Here is a 25,110-nt window from a genome sequence, read left to right on the forward strand (position 1 = left end):
CAAAAAGCATGTTGTTTCAACGTTGTATTAGAGCAGTGGTTCTTAACCTTGTTGGAGGTACCGAACCCCACAAGCTTCATAAGCGCATTCACCGAACCCTTCTTTAGTGAAAAAAAAAAAAAAAAAAAATTCAAATTCAAGACAAAGTTATATGTTTTTGGTAACACTTTAGTATGGGGAACATATTCTAAGTAAAAAAGACTTAATTTAGAGTTTTTTGGACACTAGGGGAACATATTCTAAGTAACAAAGACTTCATTTAGATTTATTTGATTAGGGTTAGGTTTAGAGGGTTAGGGCCAGGGTTAGAGGGTTAGGGTTATAATAAGGCCATGCCGAATAAGGCATTAATAAGTACTTAATAATGACTGGTTAAGAGCCAATATGTTACTAATTTGCATTCTAATAAGCAACTAATTAATGGTGAATATGTTCCCCATACTAAAGTGTTACCATGTTTTTTTTTACTGGTGCATAAAATTAACCATGCATGAACATCACCTTGTTCAAAGAACAAAACCAACACAGTGCATAAACTCACAACAAATTACACACCTGCAAATCAGTCTGACTTCTGCTGTTTCCGTATCCGTAATACGCCGATAGGGAGAAGTTTTTATTTACACGATGAGTCGGGTGTGTTTTGACCTCCGCCGAACCCCTGATCCCGACTCACCGAACCCTGAGGGTACGATCGAACTCAGGTTAAGAACCACTGTATTAAGAGTGTCCGCCCTGAGATGGGTAGGTCGTGAGTTCAAACCCCGGCCGAGTCATACCAAAGAGTAGAAAAATGGGACCCATTACCTCCCTGCTTGGCACTCAGCATCAAGGGTTGGAATTGGTGGTTAAATCGCCAAATGATTCCTGGGCGCGGCCACCGCTGCTGCTCACTGCTCCCCTGTGGGGATGGGTCAAATGCAGAGGATCATTTCACCGCACCTAGTGTGTGTGACAATCATTGGCACTTTAACTTGAACTTTATTTGTGTTGTAGATTATCAGTTGAGAAATGACTAAAATTCCATGGATAATCAACGTCAGAACCCAACATTGATTAAACGTTGTCAACGAGCTTGTTGTTTCGACGTTAGGTTTGAGTTGCTCCACGTCAGAACCTAATTCAACGTTGTTTCCATGTCTTGAGCCTGCTAGGTGTGATCTGCGGCCCTGCTGTCAATCATGCACTTCTCACTGTCGTGTTTACCGACTTCATGAAAACCAGTTTGCGAAAAGCACAACCCTCTGCCGTGTCTCGTATCATCAAATTCGACCTTGCTAGCAACACCACCAACGGTTATGAAACAGTTGCTACAGAACTTCAAATGACGCCACTTCCTGTGAGGAAAAATATGGCAGCAAGTGTGTTTTTCCTGCGAGAGAGGGGCGGCCTGCAGGCCCGGCCTTATCTCGCCCAGAGGGGAGGATGTGGTCAGCGCCCGGGGGGCTTTGTCAATGGTTGCGCTGCACTGGTGCTGCTGTTGCGGCATGGAGCCCATTGTTACCGCCTGGCTCAGAAACTGTCTGCGAAACCTCACTCTCCGGGGGAGGTATAATAACAGCCCCTCAACGTCTGCTTGGCATATTTGTCGGCCCATTCAGACTCAGCCATGGTAATGAACAAGCTCGCTGACAATATCTCACAATGACGCCTCAAAACGGACCAAATTTTGAAATCTTCTTTCCAGGACGCGCAGTCTGATTTGGACGTGATCTTAGAGTTCCTGGAGGAGTACCATAGGCACAACACCGTAAGCGGCGGTAAGAGGAAGCGTTCATGTCAATCAATACGAGACTCGAGTTACGCTCAGGATCTTGGGAAATGTTTGGTTTTTCTGCAGAGGAGGCGTCGCACTGGGGTGCAGGTGTGCAGGAGGATGCAAATAGTGCTGATGACACCACTTGGACACAATTCTGTTGGCCTTGTCAACCTCATGTGAGCATCTCCATTATCAACATTGTTCCATAGGAAACAGATTTTGGACAGAACAGTTGCACCTCGGTTTTTTCCCGATGCTCCACTTCTGGGAAGATTCGGTTTTGGCCAAAAAAAATTGCCAACATTTTACCCCAATATCCATATTCCGTTTAAAGTCTGGGCCCTAAGCATAACTTTATTTGGAGACAACACGTTACAAACATTTTACAATCTCTTATTTACGTGAAATGACTTCTTATACTTTTAGACTCAAAGTTAAAATGTATTCTGATGAATGCTTTGTACTAAAACAAAATTACGGGACATGAATAATGTTTTTGTGCAAAATAAGAATCAAAATGTACATTTGAAAATTCTCCAACGATCAGCATTAAAGCTGTGCACCATGGGCAGGGGTTTGCAACCTGTGGCTCTTTAGCGCCGCCTAAGTGGCTCCTTGGAGCTTTTCAAAAATTTGTGAAAATAGAAAAAGACGGGGGCAAAAATATATTTTCGTTTTAATATGGTTTTTCTAATTGTTAGAAATCCCACTGTTTATAATTTACATGATTCTCTGATGAGAGTATTTGGCGAGCGCCGGTTTGTCCTACTAATTTTCGTGGTCCTTGAACTCACCGTAGTTTGTATCCAACGATGCCAGAGAAAGACATATTTTATGCCACTCCTTCTTTGTCTCATTTTGTCCATCAAACATTTTATGCTGTGTGTGAATGCACAACGGTGAGCTTTGTTGATGTTATTCACTTGTGTGGAGTGCTTATCAAGCATGTCTGGTCAGTGCATGACTGCAAGCTAATCGATGCTAACATGCTATTTAGGCTAGCTGTATGTACATATTGCATCATTATGCCTCACTTGTAGGTATATTTAAGCTCATTTAATTTCCTTTACTTATGTCCTTTGTGTATTTAATTTATATTTGCACGTCTCATGACACATTATTTGTATGTAATATTGGCTGCATTTCTGATAGTGGTTTGTGTGCCATGCTGTTCCAGACCACAGCAAACGTAACCCAGCTTGCAAAGATTGTAATAAATCCATTATAAGAAGACAGCCTGCCGTTTCCTTTAACTTGGACACACGCATTTATACATTTGGCCATTCTAAGTCAGTAATTTAGAGGAGTTATCACACCCTCTGACAAGCCTGCGTTTTACTAATGCTTTCCAATGTTGTAAAAATGGGTAGAATAAATATTACATTTCAACAATTATGTCAACAAAGTTTTGTGTCAGCCTGCGACACATAGTCATTTTGATAGTAGGCTCATATAGCTAATATAGACACTTGTATCATGTGTTGACTTCATTATATCACTTATATTTTTTTGTGTATTTTTGGTCCAATATGGCTTTTTCAACATTTTGGGTTGCCGACCCCTGACCATGGGGGACACTAAGAATGTCAAGGGGAATTTGCTATAATGTTATCAGTGACGGAGCAGGAAGGGAGCTAAGAATATGTTTGCAGTAACATTTCATATGAAGCGCTCATTACGTTTTACGTGTGCTTCTTCACGCAACATGGGGCATACATTTTGAGGTCCTACGCACAGCGCGTAATCTGCGCACAGGAGTCAAACATTGCGCCTAACAAACCAGTCCGCTTGCCCTCCTATCATTCCGTGGAATCCAGTGCCAAAAACAAAAATCCCACTTATTGGTGATTCAGTCTCTGTACTTCTTTTTAACTGAGTACGACTGCAAAATAATCCATCGTGGGGCCGAAAGAAAGTTGCGTCTGAAAGCACTTTGACGAAGAAGGTGAGAAACACTATTGAATTCAAGAACAAACTCGAGGCAAAGTAGGAATGTGGCCTCTTTGCAACCCGCCGTTTTTTACACTTTTCATTCGTCATATGTATAGTAAACCCTTGTTTATCACAGGTAATTGGTTCCAGGTGGTATATGAATTATTGATTACACGTTGAATATTTTCTTAACTAGAGAAAAAAAACTTCTGAAAAAGATTTTTATTATTATCAGAAACATCTAGACATGAAATAACACCCACATAGTCACCTTTACACTCGTGAAGGCGGGACTGGATGCTCGCTAAGGCTGAGCCAATCGATGACTGCGATACTGAACAGCGCCCTTCAATAGTTTTATTTTCATCCAGTTAAGTTAAAGTACCAATGATTGTCACACACACTAGGTGTGGTGAAATTTGTCCTCTGCATTTGACCCATCCCCTTGTTCACCCCCTGGGAGGTGAGGGGAGCAGTGGGCAGCAGCGGTGCCGCGCCCGGGAATCATTTTTGGTGATTTAACCCCCAATTCCAACCCTTGATGCTGAGTGCCAAGCAGGGAGGTAATGGGTCCCATTTGTATAGTCTTTGGTATGACTCATATTTGGTATGACTCTGGTGACTAATGCTACTGTAGTATTGATATTTTTAATTAATGCAGCCAATTTCATGCTTGAAAATGCTCAATTTAGGCAAAACATTAGGGCTGTCAAATAAACTGCATTACCTCATGCAATAAATCACTAAACATGTTTGCATTAATCATTAATAAACACAGATTAGTATTCAAGTGTTTGGTGTAGGGTTGTACGGTACACCGGTACTCGTATAGTACCACGATACTAATGAATCATATTCGCTACTATACTGCCTCTAAAAAGTGACTGACATCCACTGTAATGATACCAAGTACAGGAGCGTATCTAGTTGATACTACTATGATTACATCGATATTTTTCAGCATCACAAAATCTTTTTTCGTTTTTTTTACATTTCATATTATGTTTATAAACACAGGAAATATGTCCCTGGACACATGAGAACTATGAATATGACCAATGTATAATCCTGTAACTACTTGGTATTGGATCGATACCCAAATTTGTGGCACCATCCAAAACTAATGTAAAGTATCCAAACAACAGAAGAATAAGTGATTATTACATTTTAACATAAGTGTATATAGAACATGTTAAAACAGAAGGTAAGCAGATATTAACAGTTAATGAAAAAGTAGATGAATACTTCATTTTCTAACACTTGTCCTTAGTATTTTTGACAAATTAATAGAATGGAAAATGACACAATATGTTACTGCATATGTCAGCAGACTAAATTAGGAGTCTTTGTTTGCTTACTTACTACTAAAAGAAAAGTTGTCTTGTATGTTCACTATTTTATATAAGGACAAATTTGCAATATGAAACATATGTTTAATGTATCGTAAGATTTTTTGTTAAAATAAAGCCAATAATGCAATTTTTTGTGGTCCCCTTTATTTGAAAAAGTATAGAAAAGTACCAAAACACATTTTGGTACCGGTACCAAAATATTGGTATTGGGACAACACTAGTTTGGTGTCAAACTACCGGGGTACAGTTAATTTAAATTATGCAAGCAAGTAAGTTACTGCAATTGATCGCGATGAATCAAAAATCCCAAATGGGATTAATCTGATTTTAAAGAAATAATTATTTGACAACACTACTAAAAATATGTAGGGTGTGCTTTAAAAATCCACCATAGAGTGAAGCCGCAAACTTCCAAGCGCGATATGGTAAGGGACGATATTTTTTCACATTGTTTCCTGCATGTAAATCTGTATTTTTTCTCTATAATATGTCTTTTGTGTTCATATGTTTGGTGTCTGGAAGGAAATTATTAGATTCACATGATTTCTTATTTGAAAAATTGTGTCGGTTTCATTCGTTTTTGTTGGATCTTACGGAACGGAAAGTACATCTCTTTGTGTGTTTGTTGTGCTGTAATTTTTTTGTTTGCACCGTTATTGGATTCATTGACTCGTGCAAGGATGTCAAACTCGTTTTTATTGAGGGCCAATTTACAATTATGGCAGCCCTCATGGGGCCGTATGTAAATATATACATGTGGATATAAACATATAATAGCCTTGTTCCACAATTTGCCTTAGTATTTGACTATTTAATTTTTTAGTAACAGGTTGATGGATAACTTAGAGTCAAGGTGACAAGCAGATGATTAAGGATTTCTTTCTGATTAAAAAAAATGCTTGTGACATCTTTTTTGCATGATCAGATATTATTCAAGTGTGGAACATATGCAAATGCATGCAGTACAAGTTTCTTTCAAATTGAAAGAACAAACTAATTTAGCCAGAAATGTTTTATCATTTCCGGCTTTTCGCAGGCCACATACATGAAGTTGCAGGCCACCTAAAATGAAGAGGTGGCCCACAAAAAAAATGTGGTGAACCATAAAAAAAAATGTGGCGGACCACGTAAAAAAATGTGGCAGGCCACGTAAAACGATGTGTTGCACTACAAAAAATAATGTGGCGTACCATAAAAAAATGTGTCAGACCTCATAAAACAATGTGGCAGGCCACATAAATTGATGTGTCGGACCACAATAAGTAATGTGGTGGACCATAAAAAAATGTGGCAGACCTCATAAAACAATGTGGTGGGCCACATTTAAATAATTTGGTGGTCAATAAAAAATTATGTGGCACATCACATAACACATGGCGGGCGACATAAAATCTTGTGGCGGACCTCATAAAATGATGCGGTGGGCCACGAAAATAATGTGGGGGACCATAAAAAATTACATGGCCGACCACATAAAACGACGTGGTGGGTGACATAAAATAATGTGGCGGGCCACATAAAATAAGGTGGTCTGCCACATAAATGTCGTGGCGGGCCACATAAAAGAATATGGCGGACTACATAAAATGAAGTGGCAGACCCCGTAAAATTAAGTGGTGTACTACTTGAAATGAAGTGTCAGACCCCATAAAATTAAGTGGTAGACCACATAAAAAGAAGTGGTAGACCACATAAAAAGAAGTGGTGGACTACATAAAATGAGGTGGCAGACCCCATAAAAAGATGCGGCGGACTACATAAAATTAAGTGGCAGACCCCATAAAATGAAGTGGCAGACCACACAAAATGATGTGGCGGGCGACATAAAATGAAGTTGCGGACCACATGAAATAATGTGGCGGACCACATAAAATAAAGTAGCAGACAACATAAAATGAAGTGGCAGACCACACTAAAAGATGTGGCGGGCGACATAAAATGAAGTGGCGGACCACATAAAGTAATGTGGCGGACCACATAAAATAAAGTAGCAGACAACATAAAATGAAGTGGCAGACCACACTAAAAGATGTGGCGGGCGACATAAAATGAAGTGGCAGACCACATAAAATGATGTGGCAGACAACACAAAATGATGTGGCAGACAACACAAAATGATGTGGCAGACCACATAAAATGATGTGGCAGACAACACAAAATGATGTGGCGAACCACATAGAATAATGTGGTGGACCACAAAAAAAAATGTGGCAGGCCCCCGGGCCTTGAGTTTGACACTTGCGGTCCATTGGGATTAAAAATTGCCATAAAATATTGAACTATTAGCTGCCTAGAGTGAGCGGGTTTAATTGCACTAAACTCTTGAGTTAAGTAGAGGGCCACAAAATATGGGCCTTTGGGCCGCAAATGGCGTTCGGACCGCAAGTTTGAGACCGCAGCCTTATCGTCTTTGCCAGTGCATTTCTCATTCTATTAATTTTTGTTCAGGTGAGCAAATAAAAAAAATCTAAATAAATACTTTTTAACATTTTGCTCGTTCTGTTTTTGCAAGAGCATCCAAGCTTCCGCTCAGCCGCCGACCTGCGACCCCTCAGCAGCAGCCTTCAGCCAAATAACGGCCGCGGGACCAACGCACGGCCCGCAGCCAGACTTTGTGTCAACGAGACAACTAGTCAAACATCAGGCAGCAGAGGCTGGCAGCGGTGAGTTCTCCTTTTGAATGTTTTTATTGCCGAGGTGTTTGCAGCAGAGAGCAAACACACGCTGACAGTAACACACAATGAAAGTGTGCCGGGCTGCACTCTTTTTACATATCTGGCAGATAACAGCAAGCGTTTGCCGCTCTCTCGCCAAACCAACCAGTGATTTTCTGGGAATGCTGACTTTTGAGGAAATGATTGACAGCGAGCGATTGGTGCAGCTGTGCTGGCGGGTCAGGAACACAATGGAGGTGAAACCTGATGCCACTGATTTGGGTGCTGGCTTTGGGCTGCTCATCTCCTGTCACCTGCCCGGCACATTTGCATTGGCAAGTGTTACATGTTGCACAGTTTAAATGGCAGCTAAACATAACCCATCTCTACTAAGTGTCACGGCAAATACAACAATAAAATGCTACCTCGATTTTTGGTGGCAACGTGTTCCTAAATGTCCAACAAAAAAAAAAATGAAACGGAAGCCATTTTCCCCATAAGAATTCATGTTAATCCAACTGATGAAACTTGCTCACAATTACATTTCTTAAACCTATAAATATATAGCGTATGTAACCTTTGGGGATTAAACAGAACATACACATTTTTAAAATGTTTATATTTTTCACAATGACTAATTATGTAACATTGATTGTTCATTTGGTTAGTTAGGTACTCCATAAAAAAGGTATAGGTTCTCACAAGCTTTTTTGTAAAAAAAATAAAATATATAAAAAATTATCTTTCTTAAGTTTCGTATTATTTTAACTAAGATATCTTTATATTCTTATCAAGTCTATGTACATTTGTTCCCTCTAAAACAGTGGTTCTTAGCCTTGGAGGTACCGAACCCCACCAGTTTCATATGCGCATTCACCGAACCCTTCTTTAGTGAAAAATACAATGGTTTTTTTCAAATTCAAGACAAAGTTATATGTTTTTGGTAACACTTTAGTATGGGGAACATATTCTAAGTAACAAAGACTTAATTTTGAGTTTTTTGGACACTAGGGGAACATATTCTAAGTAACAAAGACTTCATTTAGAGTTATTTGGTTAGGGTTAGGGTTAGGGCCAGGGTTAGAGGGGTAGGGTAATAATAAGGCCATGCCGAATAAGGCATTAATAAGTACTTAATAATGACTAGTTAATAGCCAATATGTTACTAATTTGCATGTTAATAAGCAACTAATTAATGGTGAATATGTTCCCCATACTAAAGTGTTACCATGTTTTTTTACTGGTGCACAAAATGAACCGTGCATGAACATCACCTTGTTCAAACAACAAAACCAACACAGTGCATAAACTCACAACAAATTACACACCTGCAAATCAGTCGGACTTCTGCTGTTGCCGTATCCATAATATGCCGATAGGGAGAAGTTTGTATTTACACGATGAGTCGGGTGTGTTTTGACCTCCGCCGAACCCCTAAGGCCGACTCACCGAATCCCTAGGGTTCGATCGAACCCAGGTTAAGAACCACTGCTCTAAAAAATGATGTAAAACAAAAAGAAATTAGCTGCTGCAATCATAGTAGCTATTCTTCAAAATTTCAAACGTTTTTAAAAAGGCTGTTATATACGGACAACATTAAGGCTGCATTTATTTATATCATCATTATATTCATTTATGATCAATTGGTCACTGCTTGTAAAGACGCATGACTCTGTTCCACCAATCCAACGTAAGCACGAGTGACGTTCGACTGCATTTCACCAATCAAACAGAGCTTGTCAGTCACATGACCGCACTCAGCCAGTCATACATAAATGCTATAAATGTTTTTTTCGTAGTTGTAAAGTAAACACTAAAGTGTTGTGCGGTCTTGTCTGACGTCATGTCACCTTTTACAGCATACACTGTTGGTGAGGTCATGTGACTGCCAGGCTGCATTTAATTGGTGAAGTAGAGTCAAAGGTCATTAGTGCTTCCGTTGGATTGGTGAAACAGAGTCATGTGACAGTGCCTGCTGGAAGAAGTCTCTATAACAGACCTGGGCAAAATACGGCCACATGCGGCCCGTTATGATTTTCAATCCGGCCCACCGTACGTTTTAAATCATTATTTCAGACCTTTAACATCAAAACTGTAGCTGCCATTATGATGTGCAGTGCTGTTTTTAAATGACCGTAAGTCTTGAACTATAGAAAGTATTTTAGTGGTTGAAATCTGCGCTTTTGGGTGTTATAGGAGTTATTACGGTAATCTACGTCACAGCAGCTCAGACCAGGAACAAAGTAGAGTGGGCGGGGTTTGTTTTCAGAGCAGCCAGCCCGAACCGTGTGTGTCAGAAACAGACGCGGAAGCAGATTTTTACGTGATAATATATCATATTGTAGGTGTTTATTACACTTGGCCTTCATATTTTGCTGTTTTTTACATTTTTGTTGTGTTTTGCTTGATTGTAAAAGATACACAACTATCGAGGAGTTGGTTTGAGAAGTAAAAGAGGAGCGACGTTTATATATTGTTAATATTCAGTGTTTTATTGTTCATAGTTAATATTGTAAATCCCACTTTCTTTATCTTAATGTACATTTTGGGTGTCCCATTCAGTAAAAAACTGTAAAAACCCATTCCGTTTTTTTTAGGTGGTTTAGTATAGCTAATACAGCTAATATAGACACTTATATCATGTGTTGACTTCATTATATCACTTATAGAAGGATTTTTTTTCTTATATTGTAGGTGTTTATTACACTTGGCCTTCATATTTTGCTGTTTTTTACATTTTTGTTGTCTTTTGCTTGATTGTAAAATATACACAACTATCGAGGAGTTGGTCTGAGAAGTAAACATTTTTATATTGTAGGTGTTTATTACACTTGGCCTTCATATTTTGCTGTTTTTTACATTTTTGTTGTGTTTTGCTTGATTGTAAAAGATACACAACTATCGAGGAGTTGGTCTGAGAAGTAAAAGAGGAGCGACGTTTATATATTGTTAATATTCAGTGTTTTATTGTTCATAGTTCATATTGTAAATCCCACTTTTTTTTTATCTTAATGTACATTTTGGGTGTCCCATTCAGTAAAAAACTGTAAAAACCCATTCCGTTTTTTTGAGTTGGTTTAATATAGCTAATACAGCTAATATAGACACTTATATCATGTGTTGATGTCATTATATCACTTATAGAAGGATTTCATTTTTTTTATATTGTAGGCTTTTACTACACTTGGCCTTCATATTTTGCTGTTTTTTTAATTTTTGTTGTGTTTTGCTTGATTGTAAATGATACACAACTATCAAGGAGTTGGTCTGAGAAGTAAACATTTTTATATTGTAGGTGTTTATTACACTTGGCCTTCATATTTTGCTGTTTTTTACATTTTCGTTGTGTTTTGCTTGATTGTAAAAGATACACAACTATCGAGGAGTTGGTCTGAGAAGTAAAAGAGGAGCGACGTTTATATATTGTTAATATTCAGTGTTTTATTGTTCATAGTTAATATTGTAAATCCCACTTTTTTTTAATCTTAATGTACATTTTGGGTGTCCCATTCAGTAAAAAACTGTAAAAACCCATTCCGTTTTTTTGAGGTGGTTTAATATAGCTAATACAGCTAATATAGACACTTATATCATGTGTTGACTTCATTATATCACTTATAGAAGGATTTTTTTTCTTATATTGTAGGTGTTTATTACACTTGGCCTTCATATTTTGCTGTTTTTTACATTTTTGTTGTCTTTTGCTTGATTGTAAAATATACACAACTATCGAGGAGTTGGTCTGAGAAGTAAACATTTTTATATTGTAGGTGTTTATTACACTTGGCCTTCATATTTTGCTGTTTTTTACATTTTTGTTGTGTTTTGCTTGATTGTAAAAGATACACAACTATCGAGGAGTTGGTCTGAGAAGTAAAAGAGGAGCGACGTTTATATATTGTTAATATTCAGTGTTTTATTGTTCATAATTCATATTGTAAATCCCACTTTAATTTTTATCTTAATGTACATTTTGGGTGTCCCATTCAGTAAAAAACTGTAAAAACCCATTCCGTTTTTTTGAGTTGGTTTAATATAGCTAATACAGCTAATATAGACACTTATATCATGTGTTGACTTCATTATATCACTTGTAGAAGGATTTCATTTTTTTTATATTGTAGGTGTTTACTAGACTTGGCCTTCATATTTTGCTGTTTTTTACATTTTTGTTGTCTTTTGCTTGATTGTAAAATATACACAACTATCGAGGAGTTGGTCTGAGAAGTAAACATTTTTATATTGTAGGTGTTTATTACACTTGGCCTTCATATTTTGCTGTTTTTTACATTTTTGTTGTGTTTTGCTTGATTGTAAAAGATACACAACTATCGAGGAGTTGGTCTGAGAAGTAAAAGAGGAGCGACGTTTATATATTGTTAATATTCAGTGTTTTATTGTTCATAGTTAATATTGTAAATCCCACTTTTTTTTTATCTTAATGTACATTTTGGGTGTCCCATTCAGTAAAAAAACTGTAAAAACCCATTCCGTTTTTTTGAGGTGGCTTAATATAGCTAATACAGCTAATATAGACACTTATATCATGTGTTGACTTCATTATATCACTTATAGAAGGATTTCATTTTTTTTATATTGTAGGGGTTTATTACACTTGGCCTTCATATTTTGCTGTTTTTTACATTGTTGTTGTGTTTTGCTTGATTGTAAATGATACACAACTATCGAGGAGTTGGTCTGAGAAGTAAACATTTTTATATTGTAGGTGTTTATTACACTTGGCCTTCATATTTTGCTGTTTTTTACATTTTTGTTGTGTTTTGCTTGATTGTAAAAGATACACAACTATCGAGGAGTTGGTCTGAGAAGTAAAAGAGGAGCGACGTTTATATATTGTTAATATTCAGTGTTTTATTGTTCATAGTTAATGTTGTAAATCCCACTTTCTTTATCTTAATGTACATTTTGGGTGTCACATTCAGTAAAAAACTGTAAAATTCCATTCCGTTTTTTTGAGGTGATCTAATATAGCTAAAATAGACACTTATATCATGTGTTGACTTCATTATATCACTTACAGAAGGCTTTAAATTTTTTATATTGTAGGTGTTTATTACACTTGGGCCTGTTTTTTACATTTTTGTTGTGTTTTGCTTGATTATAAAAGATACACAACTATCAAGGAGTTGGTCTGAGAAGTAAAAGAGGAGTGACGTTTATATATTGTTAATATTCAGAAAAAAAAGATCCAGTGTGCTTCCAGTTCAAAGATGGCTCACCAGGTCACCTGACCTGTTCTCGCTCGGCACACAGATACCAAAACTAATTATATATATTTCATAGTTAATATTGTAATTCCCACTTTCTTTATCTTATGTACATTTTGGGTGTCCCATTCAGTAAAAAAACTGTAAAATCCAATTGGTTTTTTTTGAGGTGGTCTGTCGTAACGTTTTTAGAACTCTGTCGGACATTGGGACTTTTGGTATTAATGTTCCTGAAAAAAAGGGACCCAAACACACATACTGTACAGCAGATTTTTACAGCTAAATGTGTACATATAATTTATACACACATACACCTTGGCCCCCCAGGCACATTTTTTTCTCTCAATGTGGCCTCCGAGTCAAAATATTTGCCCAGCTCTGCTTTATAAGGAGTCTATAATGAGTAAATATAGTGTTGATATAAATAACTGTATAGATTGGAATGAAAATCATTGTAAAAGTAGTTTATTTTTCACAAAAATACTCAAGTAAAAGTACAAGTAATGTTGCAGCGAAATGACTCCTACAGAACTAAATTATCCAAAACGTTACTTGAGTAAATGTAACGGAGTAAATGTAGTGCAGAAAACAATGTGAAATACGTAGAAATAAATCGTGTTGGCAAAGACGGCAATGAGTGGAGAGCGAGGAGTGTTTCTCACCTTCTTTATCAAAGTGCTGGCACATACATTGACTTGTGGTGTCACCAGCTGGCTAAATTGGGGCCCTAAGCATAATTTTATTTGGGCTCAAGTTGAATTAAACTTGGATTTATTTTTATGCCTGTTTTGTACAAAAACAAACTTATGGGAAATAAATTGTTCATTAAATAATTTTAATGGTGCAAAATAAATACATTTACATATTTAAAACATAAATTCGCAACCCTTCCGGACAAAACCAGGTAGGACTGCCTTACCTTACAAGACCACCAAAAGGAACAGTGACAGTGTCAGTGAAATTTGCCGTTATATTCTTATCAGTGACCCAGCAGGAAGGGGCTAGGAATACATTTGAGGTAAATTGTCATTTAAAGTGCCCTGTTAAACATTTTTGACATTTAACATGCACTTCTTCACACAAAACGGGGCCCTATGAACAGCGTGTGATCATTTCACAAAGTGTTGTGGGAATCCATCAAGACACTTACTGCTTCTTCCGGCTCGCAGGTAGGAAAGTTCGTCTGTTCCACTTCCTGTTCGAGATGCTGGAGAACCCGGCCATGGCCCACTGCGTGTCCTGGGTCCCGGCGGCCGAGGGCGTTTTTCGCTTCTCCGCCCGCAACAAGGACCAGCTGGCGGAACTGTGGGGGCAGAGGAAGGGCAACAAGAGGCCGATGACGTACCAGAAGATGTCCCGTGCCCTGAGGAACTACGCGCGGTCCGGCGAGATTTTCAAGGTGAAAAAGAAGCTGACATACCAGTTCAGCGAAAAGACCCTGACGCTGCTTCACAGGCGTCACCATGGAGACGTGACATGCAAACCACATGTGTGAACTTTTTCTTGTTCCATTTGTGTTTTCGTTACATTTGTGTTACGCTTGTGCCGTCCAAAAGCAGTTGTGATATTATGCTTTCAATGTTAATAATGTTTTATCATTCACATGCTGTAAAAAAAAAAAAAAAAAGTCTGTAGATTTTACAGTAAAAAATCGGCAGCTCAGTCGCCAGAATTTTACCATGAAAATAAAAGTCCATTTTCATTTACAGTAATGCATGTAAAAAAAATCACTGTAGATTTTATAGTAAAAAAACAGGCAGCAAAGTCGACAGAATATTACAGTAAATCGGTGTAAAATCCATTGTAAATTTTATGATAAAATGTTGCCGTAAAATCTACAGATTTTTTTTTTTTTTTACAGTGCCTTGGCCAAATCCCTTTAAACTTGTTCCAAACATTTGTGCTACATTTGTGCTGTCAAAACAATACAACATTGGTGATGTTGCTATTTCAGCATCAATCCACACATCCCTACGGATGTGAACATTAATAAAACATTACCAACATTAATAGGGGCGCCGCTAGGGATTTTGGGCCCCATGAAAAGAATCTTTACAGGGCCCCCAACACAGCGGCAACATTATAATTTCATCATAATTAGGGGCCTCTCTGGGCCCCCCTCCATCATGGGCCCCTAGAATCCGTCTCCTTTACCCCCCCTTTTCGGCGCCCCTGAACATTAAAACCATAATAGCACCATTTTCTCAAATTTGAAGAGATTTGGACAAGGTGGGTGGGGGTGGGGGCGGTCTGTTTGTCAATAAAAAAGATTAAGGCTCAGAAAAGGTATTTTGAAAATATTTAAAAACCTTAACTTGGGCTGGGGTAATAACTGCATCACGCTGTAAGTTTTTTTTTTTTTGCAGTTGATATTGAGAATTATTGGTATTTTTATGACCTATCAAAATTAAGCACCAGGAGAAAAAAAAATCATTTTTGTTTAAAATGTGACCCTCTGATTATAATCCCTCTCAGCTACCAAGGCAGAAAGGAAATTAATGTCAACACAACCATTGAAAATTACTCGTGCATGAAGGTGCAAAAATAAGGAATACACAAGAAATGTAACAAAAGTGTAACAAAATAGTGCAACGTGTGAAAATGTAAACACAGAGAAACCTGAGGATATACATTTTCTGCAGGTTTAGTGGCCAGTAAGTTGTGACTGTGCTCTAAAGAGTGAGTGCGGCCAAGGTAGTGTGGTATTACCGGTCTTGGCGGTAGCTGCCTTGTCCTCCAGTGATAATGTTACGTACTGTAAGATACAAAGAAATGCAGTAATGTCACACTGTATGGAGGAGACACATAACTTGCTGCTACTTAGCCGTGGGACTAAAAATAAATGAAGTGTCAGGCAGAGGGGGATCGGCATTAAAATGTATTAATCGGTCGGCAATGTCGATCACATGTGTTTTCACGTAAATTGTTCGATACTTTTTTTGTTTTCTGTTTTCTGTTTTCTGTCTTGCCACTGGTGAGGGCGGTCGCATCTCTCTCCGCTCCCTCCTTCCCTCCCTGCTTGCTCTCTTTGTTTTTGTCTTGTTTGAACTATTTTGAAGCCTCTTTTCTTGAGCTGTCCTCAAATCTAAACATCAAAATGAATTTGATCAACTGGACTCTCGACGCAATTGACACAGTCTTTTCGACAAGGAAAAGAGGCTCGGGGGAGCCTGGCTGCCCTGATGGAACCATTGCTGCGGGGTACGTGAGAGATTCCTGGAATACTTGGAGAATCATGTGCCTCTCAGTCCTTTCCATCGAGGACGTGGAAGACATCTACCTATTTGGAGCTGTGATCGCAGGGCATTTGCTGATTGGGCTGGGCATTGCTCTGGTGTATCGTCAAATTCGGAAGACGATGGCAGCCACTCAAGGGGCCAACAGGCTGTTCAACGCAATGGAAGGATTGGGTCGTGCTGTGGGATCACAGACTGGAGCGATTGCTGATTTGAATCGCAAGGTAGATTCGATCTTGATGATGTTACAGAAAGAATAAATTGGAATTGTCAGAGCCAGCATATAGAGCAGGAATGTCATTGTTTTGACTGCTCGAAGAAAAAAACAACATCTTAATCTACGATTTGACTCCCTCGAATGGCCTTGAGGAACAGGCTGTTTGAAAACACTCCCCCGAGGACTCCTCAAAGATGGACGCTTTTGACCTTTCCCTTTTCTTCAAAAGCACCTGGGTCGGACTCTTGAACTCTTGAACTCTTGGGGCCGGCCTCGGCCCATAAAGACAATCCAACATCTCACCCAAGTTAATTGGGCATACATGCACGCACACACCCCTCCCCAAATCAACGCCTTCACCACTGCTTTATTCCTCCGGGGTTGTGGGGGCTGAGCAGCGCTCAACAGCAGCTGCTGGCCTCCAAGGTCCTGTTGGATGACTTTGTTGCGAGTTTGTTGTGATTAAATGTACCTTGTTTATGTGTGCCATGCTATGTGAGGTTTTTTTCCTCGGACTCAGTCTGGACCATTCCTGAGGGTCCAGCCTCAGACTGATATTTTTTTTTACTTCCACCCTCCCCCCAATGTCACCTTTTTCCCACCTTTTTGAGGAGCGCCTAAGTGAGGCTGATCCGTTGGCGGTCCCGTCTTGTCTCCCTGTAACGTATGTCTGCTCTTAGCGGGATTGTGCCGAAAATGTAATTTCAGTTCTTATGTGTCTTGTACATGTAAGAATGGACAATAAAGCTGATTGATTGATTGATTGATACTGATTGATGGCTGATTGATCAGCACAATCCCAGGTATTATCCATGTAATTAATGCTAAAAGGCTGGAGTAATATGTTAAAGATTAGGCCTGAATATATATATAAGATTAATAATACAACTAATGTTGATGCATTGTTATATTTCTTGTTTAGACTCCAAACCTAATAGAAGTTTTTATTATCATGGGACAAAAAGGTCCTCCTTGACCACCATTATAACTATGATTTTGAATCATTACATAGAATAATCATGCATTTTAGGGTTTCATTTTGGACAGATCAAATTCAATGGTCATTCAAATGGTTAAAATGCAGTTAAATAACATTACATTTGAGCTTTTTTTCTTTAACACTGAAGTTGATGTAAAAATTTAAGGAAAAAAGTAGAAAAAAATCAACTCAAAAAAGTTGTTATAAATGGGTTATACTTGTATAGTGCTTTTCTACCTTCAAGGTACTCAAAGCGCTTTGACTCTATTTTCACATTCACACACTGATGGCGGGAGCTGCCATCTGGAGCAAGGGTGAAGTGTCTAAGTTGGTGGAAGCTGGGGATCGAACCAGGAACCCTCAGGTTGATGGCAAGGCCACTCTACCAACCGAACAACGCCATATACACCCTTAACTTGCGGACTTTTTCGTCCTGGCGCTACTCTACTACTATTAAATGATGTATGCCCCAGATGGTTGTGGAATGTATCCATAACAAAAATAAGAGCCACAACATTTGGCACCAAGTCAGGAACAAGCAGTGATTGCGAGGTGCAACACAGAGGAATCACTTTTGGACAAAATATTATTTCAATAAAAAGCAGACAAATCTGGAACAACCTTCCAGTCCAAATCAGGGAGAGCGGCACACATGATACTTTCAAGGTAAAACTAAAAGGTTACAAGAAAACTAAACATAGAAACTATTTTAACCTTCTTTAAAACTCTTGTTACAATCAATCCGTAAAGTATTCACAGCGCTTCACTTTTTCCACATTTTGGTATGTTACAGCCTTATTCCAAACTGGAATACATTCAAAATTCTACACACAATACCCCATCATGACAATGTGAAAAGTTGTATTAAAAAGTCTTTGAATACAATGCCACAAGCTTGGCACACCTATCTTTGGGCAGTTTCACCCATTCCTCTTTGCAGCACCTCTCAAGCTCCATCAGGTTGGATGGGAAGCGTTGGTTTTCATCCAGGATGTCTCTGAATATTGCTGCATTCACTTTCCCTCTAACCTCCAAGTTCTTGCTGCTAAAACCATCCCCACAGCATGATGCTGCCACCACCATGCTTCACTATAGGGATGGTATTGGCCTGGTGATGAGCGGTGCCTGGTTTCCTCCAAACATGATGCCTGGCATTCACGCCAAAGACTTCAATCTTTGTCTCTTTAGACCAGAGAATTTTGATTCTCACGGCCTGAGAGTCTTGCAGGTATATTTTGGCAAACTTTTTATAAAGAAATGGTTGTTCTCCTGGAAATGTCTTCTCTCTCCACAGAGGAATGCTGTAGCTCTGACAGAGTGACCATTAGGTTCTTGGTCACCTCCCTGACTAGACTAAAATGAATGCAGCAATGTACAGAGACATCCTGGATAAAAAACAACACTTCCCATCCAACCTAATGGAGCTTGAGAGTTGCTGCAAAGAGGAATGGTCGAAACTACCCAAAAATAGATGTGTTAAGCTTGTGGCATTGGATTCAAAAAGACTTGAGACTGTACGTGCTGTAAACGGTGCATCAACAAAGTATTGAGTAAAGGCTGAGAATACTTATGTACATGTGATTTCTTAGGTTTTCTTAATACTTTTGCAGAATTAGAATGTATTTATTTTTTTATCATTATGGGGTATTGTCTGTTGACTTTTGAGGACAAAAATGAATGAATTCTATTTTTGAATAAGGCTGTAAACATAAAAAAATGAGGAAAAGGTGAAGCGCTGTGAATACTTTCCGAATGTACTGTAAATCTTATACATTTTTATTGCGTCAATCTGATTTCATGTTGATGGAAATGAGCATTCTTGTCATAAGTCTGCATTATTACATACCATCCAATGTGTTATTGTGTTCATTAATGTGAATTGTCCTTTCAAATAAATAAAGAACTCCCCAATGAACAATAATTTTGAAAAAGGGTATCTGATGTGTTGCTGGAACCACAGGGTGTCACTATAGTCTGTCTCTGTCCCCTTCAGGCTGTTTTGACCTCATGGCCACATTGCCCCAACACTCAGTCCATCCCCGACAATACCAAATGGTTTTGAGCTTTTTGCAGCCCTGCGCCCACATGATACTGCCCTAAGCCCAGTATTTACTGCTGGAGCCCACTGCCGGTTATAAATGGGCCAACGGGGAGCGTGAGTGTCTGTTACCAAGAAAGGCCACTTGCTTTAAACTTTGTAAGTATGAAATCTTGCACGACCAGCACCTATTCAAAATAGCGGTCCTGTCTCTTTAGTTATAAAGCAATTTTTCATGCACAGACAAGTTGCAACAAAAAGGGTTTTACCATCAGTAAAAAAAAATGAATGAAGAAAAATTAAATGAAAAAAACAAAAAAAATTAAAAAATAAATAAAATTTAAAAAAAAAAAAAAAAAAAAAAAAAAAAATATATATATATATATATATATGTGTGTGTGTGTGTGTGTGTATGTATGTATGTCTAGTAAATAAACAAAAACATCAAATAGTGAGAATAATAGTAGCAAGAGTACCAATAAATAAAATTGATAATATCAGAATAAAGATTTAGAACCTAAGAAGAGTTTAAAATGATCAGTAAAAAGCCTAATTAAAAAGGTGTGCTTTTAATCCTTGTTAATTTTTCTTGCTCTGCAGTTGTGAGGCTCTTAGACATGCCGCCTCCCCGTTAGTCTTTGCTCCACTATCTGGTAAAGATAAAAGTTTGTTGCCAGACGAATTATTAAATATAAAGGCACTAGGCCATTAAGGTATTTTTTTGACTAATAGTAGAACTTTAAATTCGACCCTGAAGCGGACGGGGAGCTGATGCCGCGACTTTAAAACTGCTGTAATGTGTGGTCCCGCCCTCTGTTCTTCGTCAGCACACATGCAGCAGAGTTTTGTAATAATTGTACATTTCTAATATTCTTTTTGGGAAGACCAGAGAGCATCGCATTTCTGGACCCAAAACAGAGGTAGAGTTTGGCACCCATCGCGGCACATTGTTCCTCATCAGTGCTGACTAAATAATTAAATAGCAGTCACATCTGTGACATCACTCGCCATCACTCGCCATCGAAACCTTTCTTTTTCATGTGACATACACATGTCAAGTTTACAGCAGCTTTCTAAGTATAGGACTCATAGCCAGAGCCCAGGCATCTCCCCAGTTCGTGTTGTTGGAGGATTGCATTCCCACGGGATTCAACTGATACCTGGTATGTGGCACCGAGCCAAGGAGTGTCATCTCAAATGTTCCCTCTGCCATAAATCCACTGTTTCTCCAACTGAGTTCATGTGGGCATTCGGTGGGCTTGTCAGGAAGACAATGGCGGCGCTTTCCTCCTCCTCTTCCTTCAGCCTTTTTTTTTTCTCCATGCGGTGCCTCCTCAGTGGCCCGCATAAACATTTAAGTAAATAATCTGCAGAATTAATTAGAATGGCTGCAAATAGGACCTTGTCTTGCTGTGGGGAGGGTCAGCCTGGGCACTGTAGTTTATTTTCATCCCACATACGCCATCCTTATTCAGCTATAAATAATCTCCAAATTCCCCACTGTAAGCCATCCCTGACAATACATTCTTTGGCGAATCAAAGTTGATCATGTTTATGTTGATTCTGGTCGACGTGAACCTAAAGAAGAATTTAAATGCACACTGATGATCGGCTGTCGTCACTCCGAAACCTAGCATGGCAGTCGGTGGGTTGGGGACAGTGATGCTCCAATGCGGGACAGACAGAGCTTGACTTTCCACTAAAGAGGAGAGGAGGAGCGTGTCACCTCTCTATATAAGGTCGGAAAGCCTGTCCTTCCTGGATCTGTCACTGTTCCTCCTCTCCTCTGCCCCCCCCCAACCCGGTGATACCTCCAAAACGTATCCCTGTGCCCTCTCCGTCTCCCATCACTCTCGTCTGAGTGCCGCCGTCGCCGTTGCTCGACCCCCCTCGCGCCCGCCAGGCACCTCCCGTTGAGCCCCACAGCTCGGAAGCTGCACCTTTTGACTGCCCGACACTCTTTCTGGGACACGGCTCAAGATGCCAGAGCCCACAAAGAAAGGTAGGGGGGTGCAGCTGGAATGAGCTTGGAGTGGCAGCCGTTATAGGGTCGAAGAGAATAACGATTAATCATTTTGACTGTGGTGTTGTGTGACTGACGCATGCATGACCGAAACATCCAAAAAGCAAATCCAGGTAAAGGTTGATACAGTAGGTCTTTCATGTGATAGTCACAGAAAAATGGTGGCCAAATTGTTAAAATAATTCATCAACTTGAGGCCCATATCGAACAAGACACCACGTTTTAACCCATCCCATCGTCCCGCCCTAACTTTAGAACTGTAATATCTGTCATCTGTAACATCATGTCCATCAACATTCCTCTTTAATCCACCCCTGTCAGTCATTATGATATGCTATTACTCCTGCCTTCTCTTCTAGTTCAGCTCTGTAGGCGTTCGAGGTCCACCCAGACATACCCAAGAAGAGAAAATAAACTTTTAGGGGCATCTTGGATGCCTACTAAATAGCAACGGGTACAGTTTCTTTCATAGAACATCCATCCTCCAGAGCAATGCCACAGTTGTCTGAGGTCAACGCATATATTCTTTATACAAGTCAATAAATCAAAAATGTCTTTCATGTTTGCTAAAGCACGCGGATGGATCTTTATGCTCAAGTTTAATTTTACTTCAAAGCAGAGTGCCAAGATATGAGGGATGATAAGGGAGGTAATAGTTACCAGCTGACCTATGATCCCTAGCAACCAAATATCAGTAGAGATTCTTGTTGGGTCATGTAAGGCCTCCCAAAACAGGAGTACAGAAGTATCTTATGCTGAGTGAGGCCTAAATCTGATCCGAGTTTGCAGTAGGATACAGTTGTTGCAGCTTTTGATTGCCATAAGACTGTCAAAAACAAGACTACGGAACGTAGGGCACTGGATTCAGTCATTATATGTCATTACAAGATTATCTACTATTGTTTTGGATTCTTTAGTTGTGAGTGGTCCAGTTTTTCCTCTCTGTGTTCATCCACTCGGATCCCCTCAGGGACAGATTCCAGCCGGCGACAACCATTGCCTCAAAATAGCTGGACAGCCCAGAGGAGATGCAGTAAATGAGTGTAGGAAAGTATTGTTCATTCAATGAGTTTGAACAGCTGCACAAGGCTGTTGTTTGAGACGCCCCTTAGCCTCCCCACCACCTCACTCGCAGACGCTTGAAAAAGTCAGAACGAGAGATGCTGGGTTCGCTGAGTTGCCACAGTATCTCTTGGGGCCAGGATTCTTGTCCCTGGAATAGTTCAGAATGAGTGCACTTTTAATCCCCATCCCTTGTTCCCTGCCATCTCCCTCCAGCCTCCGCCCCCTGCTGGACCAGGGACCAGAGCTGACAAGTCCCGGCTACTTAATACATCACTCAAAGGCCAGCAAGCCTTTTGACCCGCTGCCCAGGCACCTCCCTTTCTGTCCACACTCCATCCTTTGTCTTGGGTTTCGCTCCAGCAAAAGCCCATGTCTTCACCTCCTGATATCGTCACCGAGTTCCATCACTCTACGGGCTTTCTCTTGCGACTCGTGTTACACAACAGCCCCTCATAAAACTAAACGTGTCGCCTGTTGATTGTCATCGTCAGACAAAGAGATGGAAAGCCATCCAGTCATCCAATCTGACTGAATCAAAAGGGAGATGACAAGCTTGTTGGTGTCTTTAATTCACGCAATAAAAGGTATGCTCGGAAAATGGACGCTGGCAGCAGTTTGGCTGGCGCTGGAGCCTCGGTGAGCCCCTTTCTGTCTGCACGCCAGCAGAGGCGACAGCTGAAAATACCTGCAGCCAGCCTTGTCAGCTGCACTGGGAGACCTAAAACAAAACCTTTCTGCACCCTCATTATCTAACTGGCCGTGCGACAGACAGCAGAGCCTCTTTCTGGGGTGCATGATGTGACCCGGCAGGATTGCACTACGCTGGCCAGCAGCGCATTGTTTGGAAGCGAGACAAGCGAGGTTGCGGCTAATTTTGGCACACGGAATGTTGAGAGGGAATCGGTGCAGAATGCAGGGATATCCGAAATTGGGAGAAAGTGGCTGTCAAAAGACGCCGCATTGTCAGCAGACCTGTTGGAGATGACGTTGAGGTCCGAGCGCTGGGCTGGCTGCACACGGCAGACAGTCTCTGCATTCCTCAAGTTAGAAGAACCGCCATTTTTGGTCCATGCTTACGATAAAGAAGTGACTGCTGAGGGCATTCATTCCATCGTAATTGCACTGGTCAGTTTGTCTTTGAAGACGTTTCGCCTCTCGTTAGAGCAGGCTTCTTCCGTTCTTGCTCATAGACTTCGATTTTTCAGATCGACTCTGAATGATCTCTTCTAGTCTCAGAATAGATCTGACCAATCTAGGTCTATGAGCATGAACGGATGAAGCCTGCTCGGATGCGGGACGAAACGTCTTCTAAGACAAAGGGAACAGTCCAGTTGCGAACAATCGAATGCCCTGAGAATACAATGACCTGATGCATTAGAATATCCATGGATAAACCAGTGGATCCAAACTAGACAAGGGTAATCAATCCCCGATGGTTCTTATCACCTTGCTGGTGGAGAGTCGGCATCCAATGCAGTGGACATTTGTGTCCTGCATAGCGCAGCAATTTTTTTCCCCCTGAAATTTGCAACTCTGACAAATACAACAGAACGTTGGTTCTCATGAGGATATCGTCCATGATCAACTTTGCCTGAATTGGTGGCGTTCCCCAAAAAATAATCAAGATAACCACTGAGAGCCGGTGTGTTCTGCAGTGGAAATTTGTATTTTACACAACCTGATTATTTTTTCCGTATGTATAACTCTGACAAAAGCCAAAAACAAACATCTAATGCAGAAGGCACTGTTTTTTCAGAATGTTAAGTAACCGTGTTTTATGATATATCTAAACGCGTTTTTTTGCCAAGTAATTAAGAAATGCCACTGTTATAAATAAGAGTGTCCCGCTACAACTTTTTCACTTCTGATTCGATACCAATATTGGAGCCTTGAGTACTGGCCCTTACCAATATAGACAGGAATCATACATGACAGACTTCCCAGCAGGCACAAGGCATTAAAACAACGTTGAGAACTTGTTGAATTAGGTCCTGACGTTGAGCAACTCAAACATAACGTTGCATAACATAACATGCTTTTTGACGACGTTGAATCAATGTTGGGTTCTGACGTTGATTTGACCATTGAATTTTGGTCACTTCCCAACCAATATTCTACAACACGAATACAACGTTACAACAACTTGATTTTTGACGTTTATTCAATGTTAGGTTGTGACGTTGATTTGACCTTTGCAATTTGGTCATTTCCCAACCAACAACGTGGATCCAACGTTGGACATCAACATTGTCTCAATTTACAAATACAACTATTTTGTAACGTTGCTTCAAAGTCTGTTTTAAAGGACATGTATGCATAATCAACGTTGTATCAATGTCTTGTGCCTGATAGGTTATGCTGTCATTAGGTGGCGACAATTAGTGGCAAAATAATTGATCAAGTGAAGCTCATTACACAGTAAGTTGTATGAAGCGGAAACGTTTGTTACTGGATACTTTCTAATACGCTTCTGCCTTGGATACTTTTTGTGTAAGTAATATGCAACTATCATTATTTGATACCTGTTAATATTGACAAATGTGATGGTACAGACTGCAATATGTTCAATGAAGGACACTTATAACGTACATCTAGCTTGCGTGCTATTGTGTGCTAAGCTGTTGTGT

The 25,110-nt window shown here is 39.8% G+C and overlaps 2 protein-coding genes across 5 annotated transcripts in view; both read left to right on the forward strand.

Moving 5' to 3' along the window:
• Positions 1-1,440: 1,440 nt before the first annotated feature.
• spi2 (Spi-2 proto-oncogene) lies at positions 1,441-15,114 on the forward strand. The gene is made up of 5 exons (XM_062064800.1): positions 1,441-1,612; positions 1,688-1,760; positions 1,841-1,935; positions 7,556-7,706; positions 14,095-15,114. The coding sequence occupies exons 1-5, from the start codon at positions 1,610-1,612 to the stop codon at positions 14,418-14,420; spliced, it is 648 nt and encodes a 215-aa protein (XP_061920784.1). The 5' UTR covers positions 1,441-1,609; the 3' UTR covers positions 14,421-15,114.
• Positions 15,115-21,226: 6,112 nt separating this feature from the next.
• Positions 21,227-25,110, forward strand: part of mybpc1 (myosin binding protein C1) — a 57,191-nt gene continuing 53,307 nt past the window's right edge. For all 4 annotated transcript variants that reach the window (XM_062064791.1, XM_062064788.1, XM_062064789.1 and 1 more), the window contains exon 1: positions 21,227-21,397. In XM_062064791.1, the coding sequence (XP_061920775.1) occupies positions 21,376-21,397 (22 nt within the window). In that variant the 5' untranslated portion in view covers positions 21,227-21,375. The remainder of the gene's footprint in view (positions 21,398-25,110) is intronic.

Source organism: Entelurus aequoreus, linkage group LG12, assembly GCF_033978785.1.
Source record: "Entelurus aequoreus isolate RoL-2023_Sb linkage group LG12, RoL_Eaeq_v1.1, whole genome shotgun sequence".
In the NCBI taxonomy this organism is placed as follows: domain Eukaryota; kingdom Metazoa; phylum Chordata; class Actinopteri; order Syngnathiformes; family Syngnathidae; genus Entelurus; species Entelurus aequoreus.